The sequence below is a fragment of the Pipistrellus kuhlii genome, unplaced genomic scaffold (assembly GCF_014108245.1).
Source record: "Pipistrellus kuhlii isolate mPipKuh1 unplaced genomic scaffold, mPipKuh1.p scaffold_m20_p_20, whole genome shotgun sequence".
Lineage (NCBI taxonomy): Eukaryota > Metazoa > Chordata > Mammalia > Chiroptera > Vespertilionidae > Pipistrellus > Pipistrellus kuhlii.
In genome coordinates, this window is record NW_023425516.1 from 14,595,211 (window position 1) to 14,605,709 (window position 10,499).

The 10,499-nt window shown below is 62.1% G+C and overlaps 1 protein-coding gene across 1 annotated transcript; it reads left to right on the forward strand.

The window, feature by feature from the left end:
* Nucleotides 1-272: 272 nt before the first annotated feature.
* HPD (4-hydroxyphenylpyruvate dioxygenase) lies at nucleotides 273-10,081 on the forward strand. Its single transcript, XM_036448918.2, has 14 exons — nucleotides 273-330; nucleotides 448-474; nucleotides 1,438-1,500; nucleotides 1,801-1,905; nucleotides 2,403-2,445; nucleotides 2,622-2,704; nucleotides 3,988-4,077; nucleotides 5,292-5,395; nucleotides 5,767-5,844; nucleotides 6,699-6,861; nucleotides 7,100-7,171; nucleotides 8,434-8,556; nucleotides 9,515-9,631; nucleotides 9,731-10,081. Exons 1-14 carry the CDS (start codon nucleotides 328-330, stop codon nucleotides 9,839-9,841), a joined length of 1,182 nt encoding a protein of 393 aa, XP_036304811.1. The 5' UTR covers nucleotides 273-327; the 3' UTR covers nucleotides 9,842-10,081.
* The last annotated feature ends 418 nt before the right edge of the window (nucleotides 10,082-10,499 follow it).

Consider the following 10,499-nt stretch of genomic DNA (forward strand, 5'->3'; position numbering starts at 1 on the left):
CAGCAGCTGGCCTTGGCTTCTGGAGGGCAGAGGTCACTGTCCAGGCCCGTGGTCCTCGAAAGAATGTGCCCTTGGCTTCGTGCCCTGGCCACGGCCTAGTGGCCCTGGGCCAGTCACTCCCCCTCTGCGGGGCGGCCGCCGGAGCGCAGGCGCCCAGGCCTACAGGCTGCCAGGGCTGCCATCAGCTCCTCCTCCCCCCCCCCCCCCCCCCCCGGGAAGACCAAGAGGACAGAGGCGGGACCTGTGGGGGTTAAATACCACTGCTCAGCACTCCTCCCGGCCTCTCGTCCCAGTCTTCCCAGCAGGACGCCGTGACCAAGCTCCACCATGGTAAGTGCCTGCCCAGGGCCATGGCTGCTTCCCCAGGGGGCACGGCCAGCAGGGAGACGGCCAGACACACCGTGTGGCTGAGTTTCCGAGCCTCACTATCCTTTTCTTTCTCCTTAGACGTCTTACACCAACAAAGGAGAGAAGGTAAGCAGAAGGGGAAATGTGGGCCGGGGCCCGGGGACACTGGGTGGGGGGTGTGTGTCAGCAAACCTCAGAAGAGGAATAAGGGGCTGGCTGGTGGGCTCAGTGGTTAGAGCGCCCGCCCAGGCACCTGAGGGTTGCAGGTTAGATCCCCAGCCCTCATCGGGGCACTTGCGGGAGGCAACCAATCAATGTGTTTCTCACACATTTTTGTTCCTCCCCCCCTCTCTCTCTCTCTCTCTCTCTCTCTCTCCCACATAAACCTTCTTCCCTCCCTTTCTCTAAAAATCAGTGGAGCCCAGGGCCGGTGTGGCTCAGTGGTTGAGTGTCACCCTATGAACCAGGGGGGCTCATAATTTGATTCCTGGTCAGGGCACATGCCCAGGTTTTGGGCTCAATCCCTGGTGTGGGGTGTGGAGGCAGCCAATCAATGATTCTCTCTCATCATTGATGTTTCTATCTCTCTATCCCTCTTCCTTCCTCTCTGAAATCAATAATATATATATATATATATATATATATATATATATATATATATATATTTTAATAATAAAAATAAAAATCAATGGAAAAAATGTCCTCGGCGAGGGGTGAAAAACATGAGTAAGTAGACGGGCTTGTGATGTCCCGGATGCACCTCAAGGTCACCTCTGGCCCCCAGACCGTGCTGGAGGCACCCTCGCCTTCCTAAGAAAAACACCTGCCTCTCCTTAAATTCCTGTCCGTCTCTCAGTCCTGCCCTGAAGTTCTTCCTAAGGCCCAGCTGCAATCTGTGCTGCTGTGGCTGTTTCCCTCTGTGAGAGCCGGGAAGGCCTCCGAGGGGCTCCCCGATCCTGGCCCCCAGGAGCCCACGTTCTGCAGGAGAAACCAGCTTTGCATCCCGGCCAGGCTGGGAGCCGAGGGGGCGGACCAGGGAGGTGACCCACCTCCAGACGCTCAGTCTCACCCCCTCTCTCCCCTCCTCAGCCCGAGAGAGGCCGATTCCTCCACTTCCACTCGGTGACCTTCTGGGTTGGCAATGCCAAGCAGGTAGAGGCCTGGGCGAGGTCCCGGGGTGGGCAGAGGGTGGGCGGGGGAGGACCTCGGGGGCCGGGGAGGACTCCAGCAAAGCCTGTGATTGGCTCCCAGGAGGGGAGGATCTGGGCCAAGGCTGGGACCGGCTCCGAGGACAGACACTCCAGGTCCTATTTACACAGTCAGGGCCAGACCCCAGCAGGAATCGTATCTGCGGTCAGGAGGGGTCAGAGGGCAGCCTCTCTCCCCGGGAAGGACTCTGCCCTGCGGCCATGGGGCCCCTGGGCCCTCACGGTGGCTCTGCGATGCCTGCAGGCGGCGTCCTACTACTGCAGCAAGATGGGCTTTAAGCCGCTCGCCTACAGGGGCCTGGAGACCGGCTCCAGGGAGGTGGTCAGCCACGTGGTCAAACAAGGGCAGGTGAGTCCCCCGGAAGGACCCCCACTCACCGGGAAGCGCCCCCCCCTTCCTGCTGCTCCCTGAGCTCCCCAAGACTTTGGGTGAGGTAGACCAGAAGGCCCTTCCTCCGAGCTGAAGGCCCCCCCTCCCTGCCCCCTCCACCAGGCACCTCGGTACCACATGCAACAGGGATCTTAGTTTCTCCTCCTTCTCCGATGCGGGCCTCACGGGTGCTCAGGGGAAACGGGTAGAGGCCTCAGGCATCAGAGCGAGAAGTCTGAGCCCAGAGACCTCAGCAGCTGCCCCAGGCCCCTGGGGTGGTGGGCACACAGAAGCCCCCAGTCCTTCAGGGCCAAGGGACACACTGAGGCAGGGCAGGGACTGCAACCCGGGGCCGGGCCCTGGCTGGGGGGCTACGCTGGTTCCTTCTGGCCCCACCAGGGGCGTCGGGGGTGAGAGGGGAGGAGGGGTGGGGTCCCCAGGGCCACAGCTCACCCGCCTGCTCCTCTGTGTCCTAGATTGTCTTCATTTTCTCCTCTGCTCTCAACCCCTGGAACAAAGGTGAGGGGACACCCCCCCACCCCCGAGGGGTTCGAGGTCCCCCGGGGCTGGAGACCTGGCATCATGGGTGGGGTCAGGGGTCGGGGGTCAGGGAGGGGGCCTCAGCCTAGAAGGAGATGGAGCCCAGCAGGCGGGGAGCGGTGACTCCACCTCCTCCCCCGCCCCCGCGGCCGCAGAGATGGGCGACCACCTGGTGAAGCACGGGGACGGAGTGAAGGACATCGCGTTCGAGGTGGAGGACTGCGACTACATCGTGCAGGTGAGGGGCCGCCCTCGGACCCCCCCGCGGCCCGCCGGCCGGGGCTGGAGGGCGCCGCTGGGCTGAGGGACACACGCTGGGCTCCCAGGGACGTCCTGGCCTGACTGCGCTCCTCGCTCTGAGCCTCGGCCTCCAGAGCGAGGAAATGGGGGTCACCACCGCACCCCTACCTCACCGAGCTCTCAGAGGGGCCAGGAGGTCCCAGGGCCCACTTCTTTCTTTTCTTTCTTTCTTTTTTTATTTCAGAGAGGAAGGGAGATGGAGAGAGAGATAGAAACGTCAATGATGAGAGAGAACCATCGATCAGCTGCCGGGGATGTGCCCGCAACCAAGGCACATGCCCTTGACCGGAATCGAACCCCGGACCCTTCAGTCCCCAAGCCCACGCTCTATCCATTGAGCCAAACCAATTTTGGCTCTTTTTTTATTTTTTTTTATCTCAGAGAAGAAGGGAGAGGGAGAGGGAGATAGAAACATTGATGATGAGAGAGCATCATTGATCAGCTGCCTCCTAAGGATCAAGCCTGCAGCCCGGGCATGTGCCCTGACGGGGAATCGAACCGTGACCTCCTGGTTCATAGGCCGACACCCAACCACTGAGCCACACCACCAAGGCACAGTGGCCATTCCTTGAGCACGACTCTAGACCAGACCCTTCCCCCGAGAGGCAGTTCAGAGGTTCAGATCCCAGATCCCGGAGGCAGACTGCCTGGGCCCGGGTCGTACCTGCTGTGTGACCTCGGGCAAGGGGCTTCACTTCTCTGTGCCTCGATTTGCTCATCTATAAAGTGGCGGCAATGGGCAATGGGAGCACTTTTCGCATAATGTGAGGACGAAAGAGGTTAATACCTACAGCACCGCCTCACCTGTGACAAGCATAGATGCGCTACACACACACACACGAATCACGTGTGTAAGGCACCTGGCAGAGGGCTGACACATCATCGGTGCTCAGTTAATGCCAGCTCACATTCTTCTTATGGAACACACCCCCGTTTTTACTTATTTTTTTTACAGATGGGGGAACGGAGGACTGGAGAGGGGACAGGGCCACAGAGGGAGTTAGGAGAGGCAGACAGACCCCCACCCCCAACCGGCTTTGTCTCCCTTAGAACCAGCTCTGGGCCTGGGCCTCCGTGTCCCAATCTGCCAAACGGGCGTGCGGCACGGGTTCCAGGGCCGAGTGCAGAAGCCGGCCGGGGTTCCTGCCGGGGCTGGGCCCGCAGAGGTGGCCCAGCCGGGGCGTCCGGCCCTCACCGCCTCCCCCGCCGTCTCCCCCGCAGAAAGCCCGGCAGCGGGGCGCCAAGATCATCCGGGAGCCCTGGGTGGAGCAGGACAAGTTTGGGAAGGTGAAGTTTGCCGTGCTGCAGACGGTGAGTGCACCCCGGCGCCCCCACCCTCCTGCCACCCGCACCCACTGAGCCGCCGGGCGCCCCGCCCGGCGCAGACCCCTCCTGCCCCCCGCGTTTCAAAGCACAGCCTTCTCCCCGGGTCTGCTCGCCTGTAGCGCCTGCCCAGGTGCAGAGGCCGATGAGCGCTACCTGCCACCCCCCACCCCCCACCCCGTCTACCCCCTCCCCAGGGGGTGACGTCATGGGGTGAGAAGCTTCAGGCGGGGCCTGGGGAAGCCGCACCCCTGGGCCAGCGGTGTGACTTTGGGCAAATCACTGCACCTCTCTGCAGCCACATTTAACGAGCAAGGACTGGGGTTGGGCCATTTGTCTGGTCTGAGACGCACTACTTAACCTTTGTAAAAAATCAATACAATTTGTAAAAAAAAAAAAAAATCAGCCGAGACTGGTTTGGCTCAGTGGATAGAGCGTCGGCTTGGAGACTGAAGGGTCCCAGGTTCGATTCCGGTCGAGGGCATGTACCTTGGCTGCGGGCACATCCCCAGTAGGGGGTGTGCAAGAGGCAGCTGATTGATGACTCTCTCATCGATGTTTCTAACTCTCTCCCTTCCTCTCTGTACAAAATCAATAAAATATATATTTTTTAAAAATCAATAAAATATATTTTTTATTTTTTTTAATATATTTTATTGATTTTTCACAGAGAGGAAGGGAGAGGGATAGAAAGTCAGAAACATCGATGAGAGAGAAACATCGATCAGTTGCCTCCTACACACCCCCTCCTGGGGATGTGCCCGCAACCCAGGTACATGCCCGCCCTTGGCCGGAATCGAACCCTGGACCCTTGAGTCCGCAGGCCGACGCTCTACCCACTGAGCCAAACCGGTTTCGGCTAAAATATATATTTTTAAAGATGGTTCCCATCGACAGCGCCTTCGGCATGGCCTGATCCAACGCCCTCGTCATTCGTAGTCATATCTGTTCCCGGCACCGGGCACTGACCGAGGTGCCGACCACACGGCCTTGAACCGGCGTCCTGCCTGCCTCGCAGAGCCTGGGTCTGGGGGACACACAGAGCCAGAGGAATTCCCTGGGGTCAGAGAGGGGACTGACTTGCCCCAGGTCACACAGCGGGTCAGGGTCCCCGTCCGGGCTGGGACCCCGGGCCGAGCTGGCCTCCGAGGGGGAGGGGCGCAGGGAGGGGCCCCGCCAGCCTGGTTTCCGCCCGCCCGCAGTACGGGGACACCACACACACCCTGGTGGAGAAGATGGACTACACCGGCCTCTTCCTGCCCGGGTTCAACCCCACGACCCACACGGACAGCGTGCTCTCCAAGCTGTGAGTGCTCCCGGGACAGTGCTCCCCTGCTCCGGGCCTCTCCGCAGGGGTGGAGCCCCTGAGGGCCCCCAGGGGCGGCACGCAGGGGCAGCACAGAGCCCCAGGACGTGGGCTCCGGAACCAGCCTGCCTGGGTTCAAATCCCGGCTCTGCCACTTCACAGCCACTTACGCGCTGGCGAGTCACTTCGCCTCTCTACACCTCTGTGTCTTCACCTGTAACATGGGGCTGGTAAGGGCGACAGAAATAAGAAATAAGATGCCGGTAGGGGGTGCCACGCATCAGGGAGCTGTTTCGGTGGCCGAGGAGCCGGAGGGAAGGAGGGCAGGGTGAGGCAGTGACTCTCAGCCCTTAACCGAGTCCCTCTCCCAGGCCCCAGAGCAACCTCGAGGTCATTGACCACATCGTGGGGAACCAGCCGGACCAGGAGATGCTGTCCGCCTCGGACTGGTGAGCCCACGCCCCCGGGCCCCTGTCCCGGGCACCGGCGGGGGCCCCAGAGCACCGGGTGGTAGGAAGTTCGCTTGAGGCTTGTTCCCTGTAGAACCGTCTCCATGGAGACCAGAGGATTTAAGACCCAAAGTGGCCCTGACCGATGTGGCTCAGCGGATAGAGCGTCGGCCTGCGGACTGAAGGGTCCCAGGTTCGATTCCTGTCAAGGGCACGTATGGTACCTTGGTTGCGGGCACATCCCCAGTAGGGAATATGCAGGAGGCAGCTGATCGATGTTTCTCTCTCATCGATGTTTCCAACTCTCTATCCCTCTCCCTTCCTCTCTGTAAAAAAGAAAGAAAAAAAAATCAATAAAATATATTTTTAAAAAAGAGAAAAAAGGCCCAAAATGACCCACAGGTGGAGGCCGGGAGGTACTGCCCCCACCCAAGGGGCACCCTTGTGCAAACTAGGAGCAAGGGCCCCCGCTCACAGCTCTGGCCCTGGAGGCCCTGCTTCCCCCTAAGAGTCTGGTGACAGACTGCTCCCGCCCGACGGGCCGAATGCGCGACGTGTGTGACGGGACTGCGCTCCTCCTCGGAGCGTGCTCCGGGGACAGGCTCCGGAAGGTGGACAGGGCAAGGTGACCAGACGTCCCGCTTCTGGCGGGTCAGCCCCGATGTTTAGCAGTGTGCCCCGCGACCAGTGGCATTTTAAAAATCGGGACTGTTTTAAAATGCCGCGGGGCGCGGGGCACACTGTTAAACATCGGGGCTGTCCCGCCGGAAGCCGGACGCCTGGTCACCTTAGGAGAGGGGCCCGGCCTGTCCCAGCGCCCACGCGCTCCCGGCCCCTCCCGCCCGCCCCTGCAGGTACCTGAACAACCTGCAGTTCCACCGCTTCTGGTCCGTGGACGACACGCAGGTGCACACGGAGTACAGCTCCCTGCGCTCCATCGTGGTGGCCAACTACGAGGAGTCCATCAAGATGCCCATCAACGAGCCGGCGCCCGGCAGGAAGAAGTCCCAGATCCAGGTGGGGCCGGCGGGTGGGCGGGGGAGGGCGCGGGGAGGAGGGGTGCGGGCCCCGGTGGGGCCGGCGAGGGGAGGAGGGCGCGGGGAGGAAGGGTGCGGGCCCGGTGGGCGGGGGAGGGCGCGGGGAGGAGGGGTGAGGGCCCCATGGGGCCGGCGGGTGGGGGGAGGAGGGCGGGGGGAGGAGGCGTGAGGGCCCCGGAGGGGACGGGACGGGAGGGTGACAGTATGTCCTCCCGCAGGAGTACGTGGACTACAACGGGGGCGCGGGCGTCCAGCACATCGCCCTCAAGACCCAGGACATCATCACCGCGGTGAGCAGCCCGGCCCCGGCCCCGACCCACCCCCACTCAGCGCCAGCGCCGATCCCCCCCAACAGGAAAGGGGGGCAGTGCAGCCCCCGTTCACCGGCCCGGCGGGTCCCTGCCCCGCGGGCAGCACATCCTCCACCCGCGGAGCCCATCCCGGGCCTTAGCGACAGCAGGTGCCGGAGCTACCAGGAGGCCTGCCGCCTCCGCCCGGCCCTGCCGGGGACTCGCTGTGTTTCTCCGGGGGATCCCACCGCCCTCTCGGGGCTCCCGTCGCCTCGCCGTGAAAAGGGGGATGTTCGGTCCGGAGGGATCGGGTCCTCGGAGCCAAATTAAATGTCCAGAGTCTACGGCTCCGGCCCCTGGGGCGGCCGGGTCCTCCCTGCTCCTTCTACGGCTGCATGTGGCAGCCTGGCCGACTGCCCGTTCCAGCCCAGCCCAACCGAGAATTCACTGCGTGACCCTGGCAGTTCCATTCATTCCTTCATTCGTCCATTCACTCACTCACTCAGCAGATGTTTAGTGAGGGCTGACTGTGTGCTGGCTGCTGTTTTGGGTACCCGGGACCCTTCCATGGAGGCAGGAATCGAAGAAACAAGCCAAATGCACGTGTGGGAAGGCAGAGCGGCTCCGGAGGAAGAGGCAGCGAGGCAGTGGGAGGGCGGGTGTAGGCAGGAGCACCGTTCCCGGAACAGTCACAGACCTGCCACAGGAAAGACCTCCCTGAGGAGACATTTGGGAATGCGGAGCTGGAAGGGGCAGAGTGGGAGAAGCACCCCGCAGGAAGGGGCAGCCAGGGCAGAGGGAGGCTGCGGGAACAGCAGGGTCACGTGGCTGGAACAGCATGAGCGAAGGGGAGAGGGGCAGGAGCCCAGGTGAGCAGGCGGGAGTGGGGGCAGACGGTGGGGGCTTCCGCTCTGAGACGGGCCACCCCCGTGGGGCACGCAGAGCGGCGACATGGCCGGCGCTCTGGGGGTGACGCTGAGAAGAGATACTTAGTCTCTCCGTGCCTCGGTTTCCCCGGCTGTGAAACGGGGACAGTATCCTCCGAGGGCCTCCGGAGATGGCTGTGCTTGGGCAGTGCCGGGGTGGCCGCTCTCCAGAGGGGGGCCACACGCCCCCGAGGGGGAAGGGCACGGGGTCGCAGCACACCGGGCCGTCTGGGGGAGCTTGGACCGGGACCCCGCCTCCTCCCGGCCCGCACCTGCACCTGGCCGGCGATGCTGAGCCTGGCGGAGGAGGCCGACCCTGACCCTGTTCCGAAGCAGATCCGCCACCTGAGAGAGAGGGGCATGGAGTTCCTGGACGTGCCGGCCACGTACTACAGACAGCTGCGGGAGAAGCTCAAGTCGGCCAAGATCCGGGTGAAGGAGAGCTTGGACACCCTGGAGGTGAGGCACGCAGACACGGCGGGAAGCCAGACCAGGCCCCCGCCGGCAGGGGACAGGCACACAGCACGAACACCAGCAGAGCGCGAGGGAGTCGGTGCCGTTCGGAAAGCGAGAACAGCCCATGACGGAGCATGACCTGGGGCCGCGTCACAGGAGGTGGTCGGGGAAAGCCTCTCGGAGGACCTGGCGTTTCCAGGGCAGAGAGCAGTCCTGGCAGAGGGAACAGCAGTGCAAAGGCCCTGAGGCAGGAGCTAGCCCAGTGCCTGAGGAGCAGAAAGACTAGAGTGCATGAAAGGACGAATGGCCTAGGTCACAGGGGTAGGCTATTTAGGACTTTGCTCTTTGTTCTTCTGTGGCCGAAAGTCATAGTAGCTTTTTTTTTTTTTTTTTTTGGGGGGGGGGTTCTGATCATTTTAGTAATATACTAGAGGCCCAGTGCATGAAATTCATACACGGGTAGCTGCCGGCTGGGGCCTCCCTTTGCACCCGCCTTGGCCTGGCACCCAAGGCACCACCAGTTCACCGGCTCCACCATCCTGCCATGGTCAGTTCTGGTAGGTCCTATTTTGGGAGTGTGGGGGCCCCCATCCTGGCAGTGCCGGGTCTCAGACGCTGGCCATGTTCTGCATCGCCCTCTGGTGGCCAGTGCACGTCTAACTCCCTGTATGTCGGAAAGATGGATTTTTTAAAGAGGCAAAAGCAGAAGCAGGGAGAACTCTGGGGAAGCTACTAGGTGGTCCAGGCCAGCCATGATACAATTGGGGAATCTCTTTAATTTTTACTTATTTATTTTGAGAGGGTCTGTTTGGAGCTGTCTGGAGCTGTTGGAGACACAGGTCTTTTCTTGGCTTGGGGGGTGCAGGAGCCCCTTCCTATATAAACTTTGTAAGGAATCCGGGGTGCCAGGCTCGGCAGGTGGTGGGCCTCCCCATGACCCCGCCCTCTCCTTCCAACCTAGGAGCTGAAAATCCTGGTGGACTACGACGAGAACGGCTACCTCCTGCAGATCTTCACCAAGCCCATGCAGGACCGGCCCACGCTCTTCCTGGAGGTCATTCAGCGCCACAACCACCAGGTGGGCGGCACCTGTCCCCCAGCCAGCCCGAGGGGGGGCATGCAGGTGAGCATGGCTGGCTTCTTGGACTCACAACTCACCTCCCCTCTCCTGCTGCAGGGCTTCGGAGCCGGCAACTTCAATGCACTGTTCAAGGCTTTCGAGGAGGAGCAGAACTTGCGGGGCAACCTCACAGACATGGAGACCAACGGCGTGGTCCGCGGCATGTAGACCCGCCCCCGCGAGTCCCGCCGGACCCGCCGAGGCCCCGCCCACCGGCCTGCGCACGGCGGGCCACGCCCCCTAGCCCTGGAACCCGCCCACCCGCATCTCTGAACAGCAAGCCCTTCTCTGATTGGCCATTCCCTCTAGATCCCGCCCACCAGCTCGTTGGGATTTCCGCCCCAAGGTCCCGCCCACCTCCTGACCACGCCCCCTCGGCCCAGGGCAATAAAGCGGACGGGGATCCGATGCGGTGTCTCGGTGTCTGTGTGGGAGGCTGGGGCAGTAGCGCCGTGTGGCCGCCAGGGGGCAGCAGCGCTGCAGGAGGCGTCCGGGTTAGGGGTCGGGTGCCCCCCAGCGGGATCGGAGGGAGGCGCCAGGTGCAAGTGCTTTGCTAACAGGACCGCGCGGTCGGTCGTGGGGAACCCTGGAACCGGGGAGCAGAGGGCTCACACTCTAGAAGGGAAGACAGTATCGTCTGCTGAAGGGATAAATGCTATCAAGAAAATAAGGCAGCCAGAATCGGTTTGGCTCAGTGGGTAGAGCGTCAGCCTGCGGACTGAAGGGTCCCAGGTTCGATTCCTGTCAAGGGCATGTACCTTGGTTGCGTGCACATCCCCAGTAAAGGAGCATGCAAGAGGCATCTGATGGATGATTCTCTCTCATC

Bases quoted from the DNA above. Each gene is read 5' to 3' on its own strand.
- HPD (XM_036448918.2), top strand. The intron at 1,501-1,800 runs GTAGAGGCCTGG...CGATGCCTGCAG, and splicing joins GGGTTGGCAATGCCAAGCAG to GCGGCGTCCTACTACTGCAG. The intron at 2,446-2,621 runs GTGAGGGGACAC...CCGCGGCCGCAG, and splicing joins TCTCAACCCCTGGAACAAAG to AGATGGGCGACCACCTGGTG.